The sequence below is a fragment of the Pseudophryne corroboree genome, chromosome 2, assembly GCF_028390025.1.
Source record: "Pseudophryne corroboree isolate aPseCor3 chromosome 2, aPseCor3.hap2, whole genome shotgun sequence".
Classification (NCBI taxonomy): Eukaryota; Metazoa; Chordata; class Amphibia; order Anura; family Myobatrachidae; genus Pseudophryne; species Pseudophryne corroboree.
This window is the reverse complement of record NC_086445.1, coordinates 237373367-237397704: the sequence shown is the minus strand read 5'-3', so window position 1 is coordinate 237397704 and position 24338 is coordinate 237373367. Positions and strand designations below refer to the sequence as shown.

The 24338-nt window shown below is 43.3% G+C and overlaps 1 protein-coding gene across 50 annotated transcripts in view; it reads right to left on the bottom strand.

Annotated features, from left to right (window-relative positions):
• NACA (nascent polypeptide associated complex subunit alpha) overlaps positions 1-24338 on the bottom strand; it is a 79305-nt gene that overhangs the window by 22059 nt on the left and 32908 nt on the right. For 43 of the 50 annotated variants that reach the window (XM_063952488.1, XM_063952511.1, XM_063952532.1 and 40 more), the window contains 11 exons: positions 18711-18776; positions 18510-18566; positions 18357-18419; positions 18122-18187; positions 17315-17380; positions 15824-15889; positions 15614-15673; positions 15459-15524; positions 15283-15345; positions 13986-14054; positions 9266-9619 (listed from right to left, as the gene is read on the bottom strand). In XM_063952488.1, the coding sequence (XP_063808558.1) occupies positions 9266-9619; positions 13986-14054; positions 15283-15345; positions 15459-15524; positions 15614-15673; positions 15824-15889; positions 17315-17380; positions 18122-18187; positions 18357-18419; positions 18510-18566; positions 18711-18776 (996 nt within the window). The remainder of the gene's footprint in view (positions 1-9265; positions 9620-13985; positions 14055-15282; positions 15346-15458; positions 15525-15613; positions 15674-15823; positions 15890-17314; positions 17381-18121; positions 18188-18356; positions 18420-18509; positions 18567-18710; positions 18777-24338) is intronic. The other 7 variants (XM_063952539.1, XM_063952501.1, XM_063952509.1 and 4 more) reach the window with 7 other exon arrangements.

The window sequence follows — 24338 nt, the reverse complement described above, 5'->3', positions numbered from 1 at the left end:
GGCATCTCTTCTAATTCCAGCTTGTATCCCTGAGACACAATCTCTATAGCCCAGGGATCCACCTGGGAGTGAACCCACTTGTGGCTGAAAATTCGGAGACGCGCCCCCACCGGGCCTAGCTCCGCCTGTGGAGCCCCAGCGTCATGCGGTGGATTTAGTGGAAGCCGGGGACGACTTCTGTTCCTGGGAACTAGCTGTATTGTGCAGCTTCTTTCCTCTACCCCTGCCTCTGGCAAGAAAGGACGCACCTCGTACTTTCTTGCCTCTTTGTGATCGAAAGGACTGCATTTGGTAATACGGTGCTTTCTTAGGTTGAGGGAATATATGGCAAAAAATTTGACTTTACAGCCGTAGCTGTGGAGACCAAGTCTGAGAGACCGTCCCCAAACAATTCCTCACCCTTGTAAGGTAAAACCTCCATGTGCCTTTTTGAGTCAGCATCGCCTGTCCATTGCCGAGTCCACAGGACCCTTCTGGCAGAAATCGACATTGCATTTATTCTAGAGCCCAGTAGGCTAATGTCTCTTTGGGCATCTCTCATATATAGGACAGCGTCTTTTATATGCCCCAGGGTCAGTACTATAGTATCCTTGTCCAAGGTATCAAGTTCCTCAGATAAGGTATCTGTCCATGCTGCTACCGCACTACACATCCAGGCCGATGCAATCGCCGGCCTTAGTAGGGTACCTGAATGTGTATAAATAGACTTCAGGATACCCTCCTGCTTTCTATACGCAGCATCTTTTAGGGTGGCCGTATCCTGTGACGGTAGGGCTACCCTCTTGGGTAAGAGTGTTAAAGCTTTGTCTACCCTAGGGGAAGATTACCAGCGTAACCTGTCCGTTGGCGGGAAAGGATACGCCATAAGCATCCGTTTGGAAATCTGCAGTTTTCTATCTGGAGATTCCCAAGCCTTTTCACATAACTCATTTAACTCATGTGAAGGGGGAAAGGTCACCTCTTGCCTTTTTTCCCCATACATATAAACCCTCTTGTCAGGGACTGGGGTTTCCTGTGTGATGTGCAACACATCCTTCATTGCTATAATCATGTAACGGATGGCTTTAGCCATTTTAGGCTGTAACTTTGCATCATCGCCATCGACACTGGAGTCAGAATCCGTGTCGACATCTGTGTCAACAATTTGGGATAGGGGGCGCTTCTGAGACCCTGACGGCCTCTGCGACATAGGATCAGGCATGGGCTGAGACCCCGGCTGTCCCAAGGCTTCTACTTTATCCAACCTTTTATGCAAGGAAGTAACATTATCATTTAAAACCTTCCACATATCCATCCAATCGGGTGTCGGCGGCGACCCCACATTCATTTGCTCCCGCTCTGCTTCCACATAGCCTTCCTCGTCAAACATGCCGACACAAGCGTACCGACACACCACACACACAGGGGATGCTCTTTTTGAAGACAGTTCCCCCACAAGGCCCTTTGGAGAGACAGAGAGAGAGTATGCCAGCACACACCCCAGCGCTATATGTCCCAGGAGTCACACAGTAACTTAGTGTTAACCCAGTAGCTGATGTATATATTGTTTTTGCGCCAAATTTATGTGCCCCCCCCTCTCTTTTTACCCTCTTCTACCGTGATTCTGAGGGGGAGAGCCTGGGGAGCTTCCTCTCAGCAGAACTGTGGAGAGAAAATGGCGCTGGTGAGTGCTGAGGAAGAAGCCCCGCCCCCTCAGCGGCAGGCTTCTGTCCCGCGTTTATGTGTAAAAATATGGCGCCCCCCCCTGCACCCTACAGTGACCGGAGTGTGTGGGTTAGTGTGGGAGCAATGGCGCACAGCTGCAGTGCTGTGCGCTACCTCATATGAAGACTGGAGTCTTCTGCCGCCGAGTTTGACGTCTTCTTGCTTCAGACACCGGCTTCTGACTTCTGGCTCTGCGAGGGGGGCGGCGGCGTGGCTCCGGGATCGGATGACCAAGGGTGCGATCCTGTGTACGATCCCTCTGGAGCTAATGGTGTCCAGTAGCCTAAGAAGCAGGACCTATCTTCTGTGAGTAGGGCTGCTTCTCTCCCCTCAGTCCCACATAGCAGAGTCTGTTGCCAGCAGATTTCTCTGTAAATAAAAAAACCTAACAAAATACTTTCTTTCTAGCAAGCTCAGGAGAGCTCACTAAGTAGCACCCAGCTCGTCCGGGCACAGATTCAAACTGAGGTCTGGAGGAGGGACATAGAGGGAGGAGCCAGAGCACACCAGTATCCAAATTCTTTCTTTAAGTGCCCTGTCTCCTGCGGAGCCCGTCTATTCCCCATGGTCCTTACTGAGTCCCCAGCATCCACTAGGACGTTAGAGAAATAAGATTATGAAACGTGTCACCTCACATACCTCGTGGTAAGACAACTTGAATAAAAGAAATTCGGAAACTCAGGTACTGAAAGGTCACTTAGATAGGAGACCTAATAAATTCATATCAGGGCGAATTAGTAAATGCATATTAATAAATAATTAATCAATAATATTAGCACTAATCAGAATGATTAATGTGTCTTACATGAGGCCTTATTAAACTTAAAAAAATTGAAAAGAAGGGGGGGGGGAGAGAGGAGGAGGCCTCTCCTATTAAACAAAACACATATCCAGGGTATTTGGACCAAATAGAGTTATTAGTTAAAATTGCCCTTTTTCAGGCTATCAAATCTTTGATAAATCAGACTACATCATGCACTAGAATATAATGAAGCAATAATTGTAAGTGCCGGTCTATAAAACCAGACCCTAAAAGCACTAAAAAGAATGTCCTCAGATATTCGTATATGTGTACTCCACATTACAATTTGAACAAATAAGTGTAAGTTAGTGTGTCCAAACATTGAAAACACTATGATACACGGTTACATATAACAAGGATTAAATATGCATAGTAACATTTGTATCTTTTATGCAGAACTTTGTTCAGAGTAGTATCACATTCTCTTACCTCCCATGGATCTGTAGTAGAAGCTCAGCACCTGTGTAATGAAGCACTAAACTGGGTGTTGACCCTTATAAAGGGAAAGGGTAATGATGTCAAATACGCTGATCTAATTGGTGCCAAAAATAAAGGACTTTTAGCCCCTTATTTACTAATAGTACGCACTTCCCCACCTATGGACTTTACTAAACCTATTATAAGAGTTAATTTACTCCAAAAATAACCACTCATAAATTGATCTGATATCAGAAAAACCTTTATTAATATATAACCCATATTGCTTTGCGGTAACTACCTCAGCTTGAGACTGCCTTAGTTGTAATTGACAGTCTGTTTATCCAATTCTGCAGTGAATGGGGTGGATACTTTAACTTGTGCTGCTAAAAAGGGACATATGCACACATCCACACCTAGTTTGAATTCGTATTAAGGGGAATATGCCTTCCCCCAGTCACATCCATAAGCTCCGATCATTAAGCTGAGCGTGCTTACTGTCTACTTGCGCCCGCTGCAGCCGGACCTTATGCGTTCCGGCGCCATCTTAATTTTGCGTTCCACCCGGCGCTTCCCGACACCTGACCAAGTCACGTGTCTTGCTGCGCCTAATGGTACGGCTCTCCTCTGACTGAGAAAGCCGCAGGTCAGGAGAACTAAATACCTAGTAACTATTTACATACATTTTGTTACACCCTCGGATTAGACACAAGCGGCATGATGCCTGATCTACCTAATCAAACGTGAACCTTAATCACTCCTTATCCTCATAAAATTGAAGAAAAAAATATTCTTAATAAGTAAATAATACCTATGTGAAGTAGAGATGTCTATGACCCTAATTATAACCTGGACTGGGACATTTAATAGGTTATATGCTAATAAGTGCCAGTGTTAAAGGAGACATACACCCTACACATAACTCCCATATGATAATTTATAATATATAATAATTAATAATCAAGTTTCGTTTTTATACTCCTAAGAACAAAATAAAATGCAGTGCCCATATAAAATTTGTAGAATATTAGACGTGTCAAGGGTTTAAGCTCACCACAATAAGTGATTAGTGATAACTTATTAAATCTATTAGTTATTACAGCTAATTTATTTCAATACACCTCCTTCATTATACTATAACTATAATAATACTCACCATTGTGGGTGAGTATGAAGGAAATTAAATAAATGAATACCTCTGATAACTATAAGGATAATCCCTTACCATATGTGATATATTATGAATGAAGGGCCCATAATGAACTTTTTAGACTACCTTTACTTCATCCAATTACTGTGAATCTACTCGTGAATATACAATTTATTAACATACCTACCTTTAGACACTGAAGGAGGTGTATTGAAATAAATTAGCTGTAATAACTAATAGATTTAATAAGTTATCACTAATCACTTATTGTGGTGAGCTTAAACCCTTGACACGTCTAATATTCTACAAATTTTATATGGGCACTGCATTTTATTTTGTTCTTAGGAGTATAAAAACGAAACTTGATTATTAATTATTATATATTATAAATTATCATATGGGAGTTATGTGTAGGGTGTAGGTCTCCTTTAACACTGGCACTTATTAGCATATAACCTATTAAATGTCCCAGTCCAGGTTATAATTAGGGTCATAGACATCTCTACTTCACATAGGTATTTACTTATTAAGAATATTTTTTTCTTCAATTTTGTGAGGATAAGGAGTGATTAAGGTTCACGTTTGATTAGGTAGATCAGGCATCATGCCGCTCGTGTCTAATCCGAGGGTGTAACAAGATGTATGTAAATAGTTACTAGGTATTTAGTTCTCCTGACCTGCGGCTTTCTCAGTCAGAGGAGAGCCGTACCATTAGGCGCAGCAAGACATGCGACTTGGTCAGGTGTCGCGAAGCGCCGGGTGGAAGGCAAAATTAAGATGGCGCCGGAACGCATAAGGTCCGGCTACAGCGGGCGCAAGTAGACAGTAAGCACGCTCAGCTTAATGATCGGAGCTTATGGATGTGACTGGGGGAAGGCATATTCCCCTTAATACGAATTCAAACTAGGTGTGGATGTGTGCATATGTCCCTTTTTAGCAGCACAAGTTAAAGTATCCACCCCATTCACTGCAGGATTGGATAAACAGACTGTCAATTACAACTAAGGCAGTCTCAAGCTGAGAGTTTGTTACCGCAAAGCAATATGGGTTATATATTAATAAAGGTTTTTCTGATATCAGATCAATTTATGAGTGGTTATTTTTGGAGTAAATTAACTCTTATAATAGGTTTAGTAAAGTCCATAGGTGGGGAAGTGCGTACTATTAGTAAATAAGGGGCTAAAAGTCCTTTATTTTTGGCACCAATTAGATCAGGGTATTTGATGACATCATTACCCTTTACCTTTATAAGGGTAAACACCCATTTTAGTGCTTCATTACACAGGTGCTGAGCTTCTACTACAGATCCATGGGAGGTAAGAGAATGTGATACTACTCTGAACAAAGTTCTGCCTAAAAGATACAAATGTTACTATGTATATTTAATCCTTGTTATATGTAACAGTGTATCATAGTGTTTTCAATGTTTGGACACACTAACTTACACTTATTTGTTCAAATTGTAATGTGGAGTACACATATACGAATATCTGAGGACATTCTTTTTAGTGCTTTTCGGGTCTGGTTTAAATAGACCGGCACTTACAATTATTGCTTCATTATATTCTAGTGCATGATGTAGTCTGATTTATCAAAGATTTGATAGCCTGAAAAAGGGCAATTTTAACTAATAACTATTTGGTCCAAATACCCTGGATATGTGTTTTGTTTAATAGGAGAGGCCTCCCCCCCCCCCCCCCCCCCCTCTTCAAACTTTTTAAGTTTAATAAAGCCTCATGTAAGACGCATTAATCATTCATAATTAGTGCTAATATTATTGATTGATTAATTATTTAATAATATGTATTTACTAATTCGCCCTGATATGAATTTATTAGGTCTCCTATCTAAGTGACCTTTCAGTACCTGAGTTTCCGAATTTCTTTTGTTCAAGTTGTCTTACCACGGGGTATGTGAGGTGACACGTTTTATGTTCTTATTTTTGTCCATTTTATACATAATAATGTTATTGAATAAATTGTGACGAGGTTAATATTTCTCAATTAGGCCACATTGGTTGCTTATCAGAAAGCCTTGGTGATATATTGGAATTTCCATCTTGCACGTATGAACGAGTTCTCTCGTATAATGCTATATGTTCCAGTTACTCGAGGTATGACCCGAGATGTAATTCCTTTTTTTCTCCTTTTTTTGACCTTTCTCTGTCATATTGGAAGTTTTTTGTAATGATGTGTTCCTTATACGTTATTAAGAATATTGTATTAAGTTCTGATAAGATCTTCTACAATTATTGATGTACCCCTGAAGAAGTCTATTGTATAAGACGAAACGCATTGGGTTATCTATGTTGTGGCGTTATCTCCGAACCAACTTTAAGGAGAAGGAGAAGACGGTTGTGATCCACTTGCATTTGTATTCAACACTGAGAATTATACATCTTTCACTGTGGAATAATACGTCTCTTCTGTATTAGTTTTTAATGTGTTTTTAATAAATGTTTTATGATGGAACATGTTATTACTGTGCTTTAAAATAGGTTTTAACTAGTTAAGGTTTAAAAGTGGGAGTTGATACGACCCCTTGGCGACAGTTCTTCTATTGTTGCATATTTCTATTCCTAGTCCCTTCTAACAGGGGATTTAGTTGAACCAGGCAGCCTATATCCAATATCTTGTGCTTTATCCAAAGATATAGTTACATCCAATTAGCGCAGAGGGAGAGTATTTGTTTGATTATATACACATATACATACACACACTGCGCCAATTTTAATGTGCCCCCCCCCCCCTCTTTTTTGCCCTCTGTCACCGTGTTCAGCAGGAGAGAGTCCGGGGAGCCAGCTTCTCTGCAGTGTGCTGTGGAGAAAATGGCGCTGGTTAGTGCTGAGGATCAAGCTCCGCCCCCTCAGCGGCGGGCTTCGGTCCCGCTCAAATTTCTAATACTGGCGGGGGATTTATATAACTACTGCCTCCGCAGCCAATGATACTCATATGCCAGCCTTAGAGGTTTATATTGCTGCCCAGGGCACCCCACCTCTGTGAGGATGGCGGCGCGGCTCCGGGACGAATGGCGAGGGTGAGACCTGCGTTCCGACCCTCCGGAGCTAATGGTGTCCAGTAGCCTAAGAAGCAGAGCCTATCATTTAAGTAGGTCTGCTTCTCTCCCCTCAGTCCCACGATGCAGGGAGCCTGTTGCCAGCAGTGCTCCCTGAAAATAAAAAACCTAACAAAAGTCTTTTTCAGAGAAACTCAGGAGAGCTCCCCTATAGTGCACCCAGTCTCCTCTGGGCATAGGATCTAACTGAGGTCTGGAGAAGGGGCATAGAGGGAGAAGCCAGTGCACACCAATCTAAAGTTCTTTATAGTGCCCATGTCTCCTGCGGATCCCGTCTATACCCCATGGTCCTTACGGAGTCCCCAGCATCCTCTAGGACGTAAGAGAAATATACGGTTACTTACACACAAGGTTATTTACCATACTACACCAACATACATCTCTTCACTGCTCAAAATATCTCCCAACTCGGCCCCTTCGCTCTTCACAAGATCTACGTCTCTCATCCACACTCATTACTCGCTCACATGCACAATTACAGGACTTTCTTCGGGCTGTACCCACTCTGTGGAATGCCCTACCACGTACAATAAGACTCTGCTCTAGTCTTCAAACCTTCAAGCGTTCCCTGTAAACGCACCTATTCACACAAGCTTATCAAATTCCAGAACCGCTCACATTACCTTCATAGCTCTCCTATCCAATTATATCCTCACAGTATAGTCCACACATCCCCCACATTTTCTTTCTTCACACTCCTTTCCCCTGGACCTGGTTCATCACTGCTGTGATGTGATATCATGCAGCCCACCAAGAACCTTTACAATCTGGTGAACTATGCAATAGATAGGCATTGATACACAAGGATAGGTGCTATTTCCCCATAGATTGTAAACTTGCGAGCAGGGCCCTCCTCCCTCTATGACGGTTTGTTTTTACCCAGTTTTGTCTTCTAATTGTGTCCAGTTGTAAAGCGCAACGGAATTTGCTGCGCTATATAAGAAACTGTTAATAAACAAATAATAAATAAATGCAAGAAAGAAGCCTTTTTTTTTACTTGAAAAATGCTACATTTAAAACATATGAAACCACGACGACACTCAACATGGACAATGCGGACACGTGGAGCAGTGACACTAAAGAATGACATGACCACGCTTTACAGGTCATTTCTAGGATTTAACCACAAGGGAAAAATAAAGCAAAAATAAAATCTAAAATGACTACCTAATGAGAATATAAAGCTACTACAAAAACAAAAAACGTACAACATATTTGTGCCTGCAGACACAACAGACACATCTAATTACACTAGAATATTTGTTAGTAATAGAATGATCAGTTGGATTGTTTTCCTTCCAGTACAGACAAGTAACGCAATGTTTCCCAAACCTTCCTGAATCACAAAATTTTATTCACAGCACCCATAGGCCAAAAAGGTTTTTAAGGATTAATCTTTTTTGCTGAATTTAATCAAGTAAATTGTGCTTACCAGTCATCCTTCGGTCCACTTGCAATAGTACTGGCTTTGCCCATCACATTCACCATATATAATTTGGTCAAGACCATAAACACATGGCACTAGACCATCAACACCACTGCAAGTGCCCCATGGCACCTTAGGGTTCCCAGCACCCAGTTTGGGAACCACTGCAGTAAAGTAAACTTACAAAGGAAAAGGGTGGTTAGCATTTCTTTATTTTAAAGGTGCGGACTATAAAACTATTGTTAAATAAAATGTATACAAATTGGATTACAACTATGCAGACCCAGACAATTTTAGTTTATGTGCAGAGGACACATTAAGTGCTTATATCAGTAACAAATTAAATATTTACTGTATTTAAGTTACTGTAGGCTGCCATTAAACATGCAAAAATAATGAACGTAAAGAGAAAGTTTACTAAAAACCTTTTCATATCAGCAGGTAAATGAAGCAAAAAACATATCCAAAGCAATTAGAGTACAGTACATGAGTACAAACCAAAATAAATAATTGCAATGTGCTTGGCTGATTAAATGGAAAGAAAACTACCCATATTTTGAATTAAAAAATAAAAATCATAAGAAAAACTATTTAGGTTAGTTGGACTATAAATGGCATTAGAAGGTGGTAACCTTAAGCCTCCACACCATGCACTGCAACAAAGTAAAGGGAAAAAAAACAAATAAAATACCCTTGTCGTTCTTCAGCACAGACTCCTTCACAGGAGCAGCTACAGGTGGTTTGGGAGATCGCTGGTCCACCTCAACAGGCTGGAAAACGGTCTCCTCAACAGAAAGCTCAGAAGGAATTAAAGGCGGCATTTCCTCCTCTTCATCAGCAACAGGCAGAGGTGCAGGTGGTGAAGGAGAGGTGGTTGTTTTGGAGGCATGGGGTGGGGAAACAGACGCAAGCAGAACAGAAGGGATAGTTTCCAGGGTAAGCAAAGCAGGAGGAGGGGTTAGCTCTTTAGCAGGAATTGGAGAATCTAGCGCTGGTGTAGGCTGCGGAGCAGAGATCTGAGGAGAGATGCTCTCAGCTTTATTAGCTAGAAGAGGAGAAGAAGACAAGTTAGGAGCTGCAGAAAATGAAAGGTCTGTAGACAGGATTAAGTCACTGCTTGTCACTGGGGCAGAAGAAGCAGGCATAAGTAGTGAAGTGGCACAAATCATCATTAGGGAGTTGGACTGCACAGATTCTTCTTTACAAGTAGGAGAGTGACGTGACACATCAGCAGGCAATGAAACAGAGGAGTCAACATGCTCTGGCTCAGTATAAAACATACTGTCAATAGGTGCTTCATGCTCACACAGGCGGTTAACCATAAATGGGGATTGCAGGTCTGGATTAGTTTCATAGGTGTGTGCAAATTGCTTTTGCATAGTAGGAAGAGAAACAGACTCGTTGGTTAAACCCTCACAAATAAAATGCAGAGTATCCTTAGGAACAGTTAAGATGTTATCAGTTTTAGATCCTTCAGATGTTTCTTTAGTTTTCCAAGCGGCTACACTTCTGGCTTCTACAGTTTGCAGGTCATTTTTCAGTGAAGTTTCAATAAACGGAGATTTGTGAACCTCCAATGTTTCACCAATGGAAAGCGACACGGCATCATAATCATCAAGAGATTGAGCAAAAGTGTCTGATGCCTGTTCAGTGGGAGCCACCTCAGAAGTAGAAATCGACTGTGAAGCATGTTCCCTGAAGGACTCGGATAGCACTACCTCAGAGCTGATTACAGGTATCGTCTCATCAGTTACCTCTTCAAGTGCATTTTCAAAGGATGTAGCCTCTGATTGCACAAGAAGTGCCTTTGTTTCCAACAGAATCTCAGGAATGCTTTTAATCACTACCTCATAAGAGCCCTCCAGAGGTGGTTCGGAGGTGGCTGCAAAAACACCCTCCAAAGTCAGCTCATCCGAGCCATCTACAACTGTATGTTCCACAGATGGCAACTGTATGCTAGTTACAAGTAATTTTGCTTCTACCTGGGCATCTGTGACGCTCTCCTCTATATCAAGCTTCTTACAGTCGTCCCTATCTACATCTCCAGCAAGGGACTCTAAATCAGCTGCTACTAAATAATCTATATGCAGGGCATCTGAGCTGCTTACAAGTGTTTTAGTTTCAAACTGGGAATCCAAAGCACCGCTCAAATCATCCACCGGCCGATCCTCAGAGCCATTCCCTACCACATCCTCCACAAGTGGTGACGCCAAGCCATCCCCCATCCTATCCTCTGCAGGTGTTGAGTTAGCTGCAACCACATACTCCACAGGTGGCACCTTCAAGCTGACTACAACTACATCCTCAACAGGTGGCAAATCCAAGTCAAGTGGTTTAGATCCCAGTAGAGTCTCAGAACCGCATGTAGTCACTAACTCACGAGACCTCACTGTACATGTCACCTCATTACTGTCAATTACAACATCCTCCGCAGGCTTTGGCTCTGTGCAGTTCCCTACCACATGCTCTACCTGCTGCACCTCTGAGTTATTCACTGCTATATTCTCAATAGGCAGCACCTCAGCCTCCAGTGGAGTCTCAGAAACACTTGTAATCCCAATCTCCTGAGACACCTCTGCAAGCTTTGCGTCTGAGTCGCCCCCAACCACATTCTCCAAGTTGATCACTACCAAATCCTCCACAGACACTGCCTGTAAGTCAGCTGTAACTACATCTTCCACAAGCAGCACCTCTGAGCTATCTGCAACCTCCATACATGGTACTTCCAAGTTGGTCAGTGCCTCAGTTTCTAGCAGAGTCTCAGAAACACTTGTAAACACCATCTTAGACTCCTCTGCAGACATGGTCATCGAGGTGCCACCTGCCACACTAGCCACAGGAAACGACTCAGAGCTGCCTGCCAATATATCCTCCAAACCAACCACAAGAGCTTTAGTGTCTAATGGAATCGCGACCTCCTGAGATAGCACTGCAGAAAGCTCCCCCAATCCATCACAAACAATATCCTTTAGTGACTTGGTGATGTCTTTATCCTCTGCAAGCTGTGCTACCTTTTCAGTCAGTACCTTAGAGCTGCCTGTAAATGCTGCAGCAGGCACAAAATCTAAGGCAGTACCAAGACCTTCCTTCAGGGAAGCGTCATGCAGGCCAGTAACCAATGGCTCGCCAGCAGAAACAGACCATAACTTTGTCTCCTTCATGGAACCTGCAGCCAAGATAGGAACAAAGGCTTTGTCATCAGTTGTTGAGTACAGGACATTTTCTGGATGAGGTTCCTCAGCAGATAGAGCCTGGGCAGAAACCAGCACTGGTTGTCCTATATTAGAAGCATTCTCCAGGAAAACCAAAGCATTTTTCTCCTTGGAAAGCAGATATTTCTCAGGTACAGAAATGGGCGTATCAATGACATCAGGTTCTCTATCAGGAAGAGTATTAGAGATACCAACACACAATTCATCCATAAGAACTTCACAAGTGCCTAAAAGTGACTTTTCTGCTTCATCATGGTACTTGTTAAATGTAGGTACCTTTTTATTGTGCCCTGGTAGATCTACAGAACTTTCAAGAAAATCTACTTGGAAATGATCAAAGGAAGGACAGAGTTGAAAGCCAGCAATAGCATTAGACTCTGAGTTCTGTAGAACATCCAAAAAACCTTTTCCAACTGGTCCTGGGAGAATATTTTCATTGAATGTTGCCTCAATAGATACTACATCAGTAACATTAGATTGCCTGCATTGATCAATTAGGTCACTTGATGAAGACTTTACGGTGTCAGATGCTGCAATTTCAATATCTTCAGCAACAGAGAGAAATGGTGTAGGATCCTCACTCTCTATTTTAAAATTGTCTCTTTCAACAATCAGACTATCAGCTAACTCAGCAAGTTTAATCTGCTCAATGGTATTTGATGCAAAGGTCATATCTGATGGTTTCAAATCTGACTGGGAGGCTTGCTGAGGAACAGCTGAATTCCCTTCAGAATCACCTGCAAGTGTGGCACCTGCCACATACACATCTTCCCACAATGGATCGGTCAGGTTAGAAGCAAGCAGTTCAGAAGGACTTTCCTCCTCAGGCTGGCATATAGCACTATGAACTACAGCATCAGCTATTAAAGCCAGTGAAACAGAAAAGCAAGCTAAATAGGAAGAATGGAGTCAAACCCACAGGCAAGAAAAATGGGGAAGGAAGAGTTAATCATATCCATGCTACACAACAAAAAAAAGATACATTGACATTTTCATGCATAATTCAAATTTAGTTTTTCTCTGCAGCAAAATATTAAAAATAAAAAAGTGAGTTGGCAGAGCTTGCTCAACTACTGAAGGGACCACATGACATGGCAACTGTAGATAATTTAAATAAACTTTAAAAGCATACCTCCATGGAGGAGAGAAAAAAAAAAAAAAAAGTATAGTCCAGAGGTTCTCAAACGCGGTCCTCAAGGCTCCCCAACAGTCCAGGTTTTAAATGTATCCATGCTTGGCCACAGGTGACTTATACCCCTTTTCCACTAGCTCAAAAAACACGGGTAAATGCACGGGGGCGCGCATTTACCCGTGTTTTTGGCAAGTGGAAAAGGGTCAACCCGGATCAAGTGACCCGTGAATCCTACCCGGCTATTTACCTGGGTAGGACACGGGAATGATCCGGGTAGGGTGTAGTGTAAACGGGAGCCGTGTCGATGCGACACGGCTCCCGTTTACACTGTATGGATGGGCGGCGCTGGGAGATCATGTGATCTCCCTGCGCCGCCCCTGCCGTGTAGCTAGAAGCGTCACCAACCCGGCATATGCCGGGTTGTGACTGCTGATGGGAAAGGGACCGAGCACGGGTCGCAGCAGGGGGCAGCTCCCGTGTCAGGCTCCCGGCTGCGACCCGTGCTCGTAGGTGTAAAAGGGGTATTAATTAGCACCTCGGTCAATTTGATATAACCATCTGTGCTGAGCCATGGAGATACCTAAAACCTGGACTGTTGGTACTGTTAGTACTATCAAAACTTTTATTTTGAAAAATTGTAGCCCATGCAAGAATATATTTGAAGCATATTCCACATGACTTTTTAAAAAATTTTTTACTTAAATTGAAATTAAACCACACAGTAACTAACTAAAAGGTAAATAGATAGAGAATAAATAAACTTGATGAAATTCGACATTTTACAAAGAATAGGTGAAGAAGGCATCTCTCATAGGTCAAACCAGTGTGCCATTCTGTGAAAGTCTCTGGACTGGGTAGTAAGCGGACCAAAGCCCATTAGTAACTTACTAAACCTACAACATGCAACACACTAAAAGCTGAAAACGTGTCACCGCTTTGAAGTTAAATACATGGTGCAATAAACCACAAAGCAAGGAAGCGTCTAAAACCAAACAGTGCACAAAACACACTTTATTAGTAAAAAAACACGTGCAAACGTAAACCATTTTACACTAACTGTAGGATACCTGAAGTCTGCACATCAGAAACAGGAACCTCAGGTGCTGCAAGAGCAGCAGAAGAAATAGCAACTGGAGCTGAGAAAAGAGCAAGAACTGTTACTCAATTCTCTTAAGCGAACTTTAAGCAAATCTGACTGACAGAGAAGACTGTCTGCCTGACAGAGGCAGATATGTTGCATCTTAAACCAAGGCAAAAAAAAAACACAACACATACCCAACACCTTTTAAACTTTGTATAGTAAAACAGCATATCATTCTAATAGACAAGAACAAAACCCATAAACAAAAAAAAACAAAAAACAAAAAATGGTCTCCCTAACTACTGCATGCAGAGAACTTAAAGCGAGTAGAAGGATGAATGTGCATATCATGCATCAGGGCAATAGATCGGCATTAGTGAGAGGAAATGTATTTGAAGTTGAAGATTACTATGCATTATGGAGTCATACATAATTGGTAGCTACACACTGCAAACCTTTGCACGCAGATCACCTCCTGCCAGATTACTAGAATCAAGCAGGGCCAAGACACCAGAAGGTGAAGGTGTAGTCTTGAGTCAAATTCAAAACAGGTAAGAGCGAAATATAAATCTGCCCCATTCCAATTGTACAACATATGATGCACTTTTATTTTTGTTAACAATTTAGGAATAAAGCCAGTACCTAGCATTTTAGGATTTGCAACAGGGAAGCACAGAAAAAGAAAAAGTGCACTTTATTTTTACAAATACACACTAGCCATCACAGGACTCAGTGGTCAAAAGTCTCAGTGTGAGGGGCTGGATGAGGACAGCAGTTTAAATGTGTGCGCACGTCACTGACTAACCACACTAGTTGTGGCCTAGATGATGCAGGCTGACATATAATCAACAGAGCAATTCAATTGGTGATCCATTAGGGCTCCCACTGGCTGCGGAAGACCCATTTCTGCTTGCAGCCACCTGAGGTGGCAAGCAGAAATATGCCAAGTGCCCCATTTCGGAGCAAAAAAATAAATAAAATGTGTCCTGCTGAGGACCAAATATCTGCCTATCACCCTGTCCAAAGTGAAATACAAGCACCCAAAAACATTAGAATTGCCCCCAGAAAATGACCTTAAAAGGGTAAATAAATTGGAATGCTTTATATTGCACTGTGCCATAATTTGCATACAATACTTGAAACAGGCATTTATTTCCGTGTCTACAGACTGGGTAAAATGCAGCTGAAAGCTCATTAGTACTTTACTGAAACTACAAGTGGTACAATCCTTGAATAAGATCCCAGTAATGGATATTGCCAGCCAACTCATGCAGTCATAATACCTGGGGCTTTGGAGGCAACAGCAACTTTTGGGGCATCAGTGGTTGGAGACTTTTTCTTTTGTGCTAAAATAAGTAAATAAGCTCAGCGTGTTGGTACTGACGCACAGGTTCAGACATACACCTGCTACAGTACCAGTCATCACTAATTACATATATCACCAGCATGTTCTCAGTACCTGGAGTTTTAGAGTCAGCAGCAGGAACTTTAGGGACATCGGCAGGAGGCGGCTTTGTCTTTGGGGCTAAACCAGATATATAAATAGGTTCATCAAGTTCCACACATGGTTTCTGTAGTTAACACTAATTTAGGAATATATAGTAATTCTAGTACCTGGAGCTTCAGAAACTGCACCAGGGACATCAGTGGGTGGTGGAGTGTCTGTCTTTGGAGCTAAAGATAAGTAAATAGGCTCATTGTATTGCACCAGACAACTTCTGCTTCTATTGTAATATATTGTGGGTAGGTGCTAATGCCTTGTTGCACTAGCTCAGTTTAAACTTTGTGTAATGGAGATCATAACTATATCCATACAAGAAATACCTGGATGTATAGAAGCAGCAGTAGGGCTTGCAGGGATCACAGGGGGAGGGATCTCTGTCTTTGCAACTACAAAAGAGACCATATACTAAGTGTACTTTAAAAGATGAAAATAAATGTTAACTAAAACTCGAATCTGAACCTGTACAGGAAACAGTTGAGCACTTTCTGGAAATAGATTAGAGATGAATGGTAACCAGACACTTAAAGTGGATGAAGGGGTTGGGTTGGACTGGTGAAATAAAGCAGCTGTACAATGACAGCATTGTGAGTGTGGAATCACTGTGACTGGTAAATTGCAAAATTAAAGGTGTGTACACAGGGTGAGATCCTTGCTATGCCAGATGTTGACTATGCGATTTCCCTTGAACTCCCCCATAGCCCAGACAGCACAGATTTTGACTATCTGTGCTTAAGATTTTGTCTATGATACTGACCCCACGTGAGCAAATCTGAATCGCAAGATGCCTAAAAGGTGTGTACACACAGTGAGATAAATCTAAGATTTTGACTATATAGTCAAAATCTTATGAAAAGTTAGTGCATATCTCAAGGTGTTAGGCAGCTTGCGATACAGATTTGATCCCGATGCACGCTCCCGTGGGGTTTGTATTGTAAGGCTAAATATACTGTGCAGGCAAGTCAATCTTGACTATCTAGTACAAAGTATAGTCAAAACTGGCACTTGGTCAAAATCGTACATAGACAAAATCTCAGGCACACATTGTACAGATATGGACTATCTGGGCTCTGGGGAAGTTCAAGGGAAATCGAATAGTCAAAATCAGACATAGCAAGGATCTCACTGTGTACAGACCTTAACACCTTGAGATATGCACTAACTTTCCTTAAGATTTTGACTATATAGTCAAAAATCTTACAGATTTATCTCACCCTGTGTACACACCATTAGTTACTTGGTCTGGGGGCTGCTACTGTCTGATTTGACTACACACCTGTCAAAAATCCTGGCTGGCACCCTTACATCAGGTTGTTTGCTCTGACTGACCTGTTTCCATTTTGGTCACATTCGAACACTTGCTGCAACCTGGCAGTTTACAGTTATAAAGAATAGCAGCACAAATACAAAACAGGACTTTGGTTGGAGGGGTGTATGGAAAAATTTGCTTATGAGTGCAAACACTGGGCGTAGTATGGTATGCCGGCTGTCGGGCTCCCGGCGACCAGCATAGCGGCGCCAGCATACCGACAGTGTGGCAAGCACAAATGAGCACCTTGCGGGCGCGCTACGCTATTTTATTCTCCCTCCAGGGGGGTCGTGGACCCCCACGAGGGAGAATAAGTGTCTGTATGCCGGCTGTCGGGATTCCGGCACTGGTATACTGTGCGCCGGGATCCCGACTGCCGGCATACTGAAGACCACCCCAAACACTATAGTAGTGCCTGCATAATGTATCAGAACCAGTGAGCGCTAAAATCCTTGATTATATCCCAATACTGGAGATAACCAATCATCTCATGCAAGCACAATACCTGAGGCTTTGGAATCAGCAACAGGAGCTTTTGGGACATCAGTGGGAGGAGACTTTTTCTTTTGCGCTGAAAAAGTAAATAAGCTCAGTGTGCTGGTTTCATGCATGGACTCGCTCATGTATACAGTAACATATTGAAGTACCTAATTACATATATGACCAGGATGTTCTCAGATCTGTATCCAATTTGGTAACACCCATTGATTGTCAAATTGGACAGATCCTATTTTTTGCTGAAAGTTAGCTTCTGGACACAAAGGTTAGTAGCAAGAATAAAACACAAGGATTGTGACAAGAGCCTGTTTGGACAGATCACTAAGATATCAAAAGCTATTGTAAATTCGGGATCCGGTCTCTAGGTCGACAGGTCAAACAGTCGACCGGTCAGTCGACATGAGTTTTTCACAATTTTTTTTTTCTTTACTTTTTCATACTTAACTATCCACGTGGACTACGATTGGAATGGAAATCTGTGCCGAGCGAAGGGAGGCACCTTGCCCGAAGTTCGCTCGGACACGGTGCACTAATTGGGGTTCCCGTAAACTCTACGAAGAAAACAACACCAAACCCGCCCATAAAAAACTCATGTCGACCTACACCATGTCGACCTAGAGACCCTGTCGACCAATAGTGGTCAACCTAGACACTGTGGACCTAGTTACCATCTACCTTCCATACCACACCCTGTAAATTCTGTATGGTTGCAGAAGCCAAATCCATATAATGCACATAAGCATGTGATCACTGGTAAAATCCTTGATTAGACATCGGTAATGGAGATTACAATCAGCTCATGCAGCTAGAATACCTGATGCTTTGGAATCGGCAACAGGAGCTTTTGGGGCATCAGTGGGTGGAGACTTTTTCTTTTGTGCTAAAATAAGTAAATACGCTCAGTGTGTTGGTACGGATGCATGGGCTCACTCATACACCTACAGTAACCCATTTTAGTCCTTAATAAATAAATAGATAGATATATATATATATATATATATATATATATCTATCTATCTATCTATCTCTCATCAGCATGTCCTCAGTACCTGGAGCTTTGGAGTCAGCAGCAGGAACTTTAGGGACATCAGCTGAAAGCTTTGTCTTTGGAGCTAAGTCAAACATATAAATAGGTTCATCATCAAGCTGCTCACATTGTTCCTGTATTTTACTGATTTGGGAATAAATAGCTAACATAGTACCTGGAGCTTCTGAAGCAGCAGCAGGGACATTAGTGGGTGGGGTCTGTGCCTTAGGAGCTGAAGAAAAGTACAAACCTTATTGTATATTGCACAAGACAACTACTCACTACAATACTGTGGGTTAGGTGCTAATGCCATGTTGCACAGACAAGTATTAATCTTCTGTAACGAAGATCACAAGTACATCCATATAGGCAATACCTGGAGTTAAGGAAGCAGCAGTAGGGCTTGCGGGGACCTCAGAGGGAGGACACTCTGTCTTTAGAGCTAAACAAAGAAACAACTGTGTAGTTTAGGACAAAATAAAAATAGATAATTTATTTTCTACATTGGTCTATGGATCTATACAGGAAACACTCAAAGTCTGAGGTTAATTGTGCAGGTCGGGTGACATTAAAACTTTTGCAGATATTGCCCACTTGCTGGCAGAACACAGATATAACACTGGCAGCAATACACTGAGACACAGTGCACATTTACACTCAGTCTACACTTTCTACAATGTTCCTGCCATGCAAATAGTAACCTGCCTCTTAAAGATGCGGGAGGAATCTCTGTTGGAAGGGGGAAAGCCTGTCACATTAACATCAGCAAAGTGGGATTCTGTTCTGATCTGCTTCCCCAGAAGAGATTCATCTTAGTCTCTAATAGGCAGGCCCCTTCAAATAGGTCCACCAAAGCTAGCTATCAAATGTACGCAACCAACGCTGCAGTTGTGTGAACGACAAAAAGTTCAGGCTAAAGTGCCCCACTGCCAGACTAGCAATGGGGGGCTAATGGCTGAGCTCTGTATCAGTCACATGACCAATAGTGGTTACACTCTGTAGATCGCTATCTTATTGGTGCCATCAAAGTGCCGGGTGGCATGTAAAAAGAGCCCAGTGAAACTGAACCTGGGGAGAATATAAACACTGAATATCTGGTCTAGATTATTTACCTGTCAAACAGAAGTGATAAACTTTTAGATCAGGGATGGGGAACCTTCGGACCTCCAGCTGTTGTTGAACTACACATCCCAGCATGCTTTGCAACAGTTTTAGCATGGCCAAATAGCAAAACTGTAGCAAGGCATGCTGGTATTTGTAGTTCAACAACAGCTGGAGGGCCGAAGGTTCCCCATCCCTGTTTTAGATCATAGTTCATCATTGTAGTTTCGTATACTGAACATTTTCAGCTATATTGTTTGTTTTTCATGTACAGTATTTAATAAAGACATATAAGAAACTATCATAACAAAGATGTTTCAGCTGTCAAGATTGCTCACATGACAAACAAGCATCATGCCACATTCACCATAGCGTTTTGTCACCTGGTACCTTTCCTTTGCAAACTGTAAAACAGGGTATTCAGGAACAATCTTATGCTGGAAGTTCCCATCAGACACAAAGTAATTAACTGCTATGACAATGCCAACAGGGAGAGGCCAGAGCTAGTGTTTAGTAATAAGTGTCCAGACCTAGTAGCAGATCAAAGCTCCATCCGTGGCTAGTAGCTGCACAGTCTGTCTGCTGACAACTCCCAGCTTGTTATATAGACATCAGGCACCTTTCATTTCACTAGTCCCCACACAACCATGAAGTGTAATGTTTATACAAACAAAATGCCTCCATTACATGTAATTGACTGGACCACCTTAACGCTCCTGAATAAATAAATAATAAGAATTTACTTACCGATAATTCTATTTCTCGGAGTCCGTAGTGGATGCTGGGGTTCCTGAAAGGACCATGGGGAATAGCGGCTCCGCAGGAGACAGGGCACAAAAAGTAAAGCTTTAGGATCAGGTGGTGTGCACTGGCTCCTCCCCCTATGACCCTCCTCCAAGCCTCAGTTAGGTACTGTGCCCGGACGAGCGTACACAATAAGGAAGGATTTATGAATCCCGGGTAAGACTCATACCAGCCACACCAATCACACTGTACAACCTGTGATCTGAACCCAGTTAACAGTATGATAACAGCGGAGCCTCTGAAAAGATGGCTCACAACAATAATAACCCGATTTTTGTAACTATGTACAAGTAATGCAGATAATCCGCACTTGGGATGGGCGCCCAGCATCCACTACGGACTCCGAGAAATAGAATTATCGGTAAGTAAATTCTTATTTTCTCTATCGTCCTAGTGGATGCTGGGGTTCCTGAAAGGACCATGGGGATTATACCAAAGCTCCCAAACGGGCGGGAGAGTGCGGATGACTCTGCAGCACCGAATGAGAGAACTCCAGGTCCTCCTTAGCCAGGGTATCAAATTTGTAGGATTTTACAAACGTGTTTGCCCCTGACTAAATAACCGCTCGGCAAAGTTGTAAAGCCGAGACCCCTCGGGCAGCCGCCCAAGATGAGCCCACCTTCCTTGTGGAATGGGCATTTACATATTTTGGCTGTGGCAGGCCTGCCACAGAATGTGCAAGCTGAATTGTATTACACATCCAATTAGCAAAAGTCTGCTTAAAAGCAAGAGCACCCAGTTTGTTGGGTGCATACAGGATAACAGCAAGTCAGTTTTCCTGACTCCAGCCGTCCTGGAACCTATATTTTCAGGGCCCTGACCACATCTAGCAACTTGGAGTCCTCCAAGTCCCTAGTAGGCGCAAGACACCACAATAAGCTGGTTCAGGTGAAACACTGACACCACCTTAGGGAGAGAACTGGGGACGAGTCCGCAGCTCTGCCCTGTCCTAATGGACAAACAGATATGGGCTTTTTTGAGAAAAAAACCACCAATTTGACACTCACCTGGTCCAGGCCAGGTCCAAGAGCATGTTCACTTTTCATGTGAGATGCTTCAAATCCACAGATTTGACTGGTTTTAAACCAATGTGTTTTGAGGAATCCCAGAACTACGTTGAGATTCCACAGTGCCACTGGAGGCACAAAAGGGGGTTGTATATGCAATACTCCCTTGACAAACTTCTGGACTTCAGGAACTGAAGCCACTTCTTTCTGGAAGAAAAAATCGACAGGGCCGAAATTTGAACCTTAATGGACCCCAATTTGAGGCTCATAGACACTCCTGTTTGCAAGAAATGCAGGAATCGACCGAGTTGAAATTTCTTCGTGGGGCCTTCCTGGCCTCACACCACGCAACATATTTTCGCCACATGTGGTGATAATGTTGTGCGGTCACCTCCTTTCTGGCTTTGACCAGGGTAGGAATGACCTCTTCCTGAATGCCTTTTCCCTTAGGATCCGGCGTTCCACCGCCATGCCGTCAAACGCAGCTGCGGTAAGTCTTGGAACAGACATGGTACTTGCTGAAACAAGTCCCTTCTTAGCGGCAGAGGCCATAGGTCCTCTGTGAGCATCTCTTGAAGTTCCGGGTACCAAGTCCTTCTTGGCCAATCCGGAGCCATGAGTATAGTTCTTACTCCTCTACGTCTTATAATTCTCAGTACCTTAGGTATGAAAAGCAGAGGATGGAACACATACACCGACTGGTACACCCACGGTGTTACCAGAACGTCCACAGCTATTGCCTGAGGGTCTCTTAACCTGGCGCAATACCTGTCCCGTTTTTTGTTCAGACGGGACGCCATCATGTCCACCTTTGGTAATTCCCAACGGTTTACAATTATGTGGAAAACTTCCCCATGAAGTTCCCACTCTGCCGGGTGGAGGTCGTGCCTACTGAGGAAGTCTGCTTCCCAGTTTCCATTCCCGGAATGAAACACTGCTGACAGTGCTATCACATGATTTTCCGCCCAGCGAAAAGTCCTTGCAGTTTTTGCCACTGTCCTCCTGCTTCTTGTGCCGCCCTGTCTATTTACGTGGGCGACTGCCGTGATGTTTTATCCCACTGGATCAATACCGGCTGACCTTGAAGCAGAGGTCTTGCTAAGCTTAGAGCATTATAAATTTACCCTTAGCTATATTTATGTGGAGAAAAATCTCCAGACTTGATCACACTCCCTGGAAATTTTTTCCTTGTGTGACTGCTCCCCAGCCTCTCGGGCTGGCCTCCGTGGTCACCAACATCCAAAACTGAATGCCGAATCTGCGGCCCTCTAGAAGATGAGCACTCTGTAACCACCACAGGAGAGACACCCTTGTCCTTGGATATAGGGTTATCCGCTGATGCATCTGAAGATGCGATCCGGACCATTTGTCCAGCAGATCCCACTGAAAAGTTCTTGCATGAAATCTGCCGACTGGAATTGCTTCGAAGGAAGTCACCATTTTTTTACCATGGCCCTTGTGCAATGATGCACTGATTTTAGGAGGTTCCTGACTAGCTCGGATAACTCCCTGGCTTTCTCTTCCGGGAGAAACACCTTTTTCTGGACTGTGTCCAGAATCATCCCTAAGCACAGGAGACTTGTTGTCGGGATCAGCTGCGATTTTGGAATCTTTAGAATCCACCCCTGCTGTTGTAACAGTATCCGAGATAGTGCTACTCCGACCTCCAACTGTTCCCTGGACTTTGCCCTTATCAGGAGATCGTCCAAGTAAGGGATAATTAAGACGCCTTTTCTTCGAAGAAGAACCATCATTTCGGCCATTACCTTGGTAAAGACCCGGGGTGCCGTAGACAATCCAAACGGCAGCGTCTGAAACGGATAGTGACAGTTCTGTACCACGAACCTGAGGTACCCTTAGTGATAAGGGCAAATTTGGGACATGGAGGTAAGCATCCCTGATGTCTCGGGACACCAGATAGTCCCCTTCTTCCCGGTTCGTTATCACTGCTCTGAGTGACTCCATCTTGATTTGAACCTTTGTAAGTGTTCAAAATTTTTTTAGATTTAGAATAGGTCTCACCTAGCCTTCTGGCTTCAGTACCACAATATAGTGTGGAATAATACCCCTTTTCTTGTTGTAGGAGGGGTAATTTAATTATCACCTGCTGGGAATACAGCTCGTGAATTTTTTCCCATACTGCCTCCTTGTCGGAGGGAGACCTTGGTAAAGCAGCCTTCAGGAGCCTGCGCAGGGGAAACGTCTCGACATTCCAAACTGTACCCCTGGGATACTACTTGTAGGATCCAGGGGTCCTGTACGGTCTCAGCGTCATGCTGAGAGCTTGTCAGAAGGGTTGGAACGCTTCTGTTCCTGGGAATGGGCTGCCTGCTGCAGTCTTCTTCCCTTTCCTCTATCCCTGGGCAGATATGACTCTTATAGGGACGAAAGGACTGAAGCTGAAAAGACGGTGTCTTTTTCTGCAGAGATGTGACTTAGGGTAAAAACGGTGGATTTTCCAGCAGTTGCCGTGGCCACCAGGTCCGATGGACCGACCCCAAATAACTCCTCTTCCTTTATACGGCAATACACCTTTGTGCCGTTTGGAATCTGCATCACCTGACCACTGTCGTGTCCATAAACATCTTCTGGCAGATATGGACATCGCACTTACTCTTGATGCCAGAGTGCAAATATCCCTCTGTGCATCTCGCATATATAGAAATACATCCTTTAAATGCTCTATAGTCAATAAAATACGGTCCCTGTCAAGGGTATCAATATTTTTAGTCAGGGAATCCGACCAAGCCACCCCAGCTCTGCACATCCAGGCTGAGGCGATCGCTGGTCGCAGTATAACACCAGTATGTGTGTATATACTTTTTATGATATTTTTCCAGCCTCCTGTCAGCTGGCTCCTTGAGGACGGCCCTATCTATAGACGGTACCGCCACTTGTTCTGATAAGCGTGTGAGCGCCTTATCCACCCTAAGGGGTGTTTCCCAACGCGCCCTAACTTCTGGCGGGAAAGGGTATACCGCCTATATTTTCTATCGGGGGGAACCCACGCATCATCACACACTTCATTTAATTTATCTGATTCAGGAAAAACTACGGTAGTTTTTTCACATCCCACATAATACCCTCTTTTG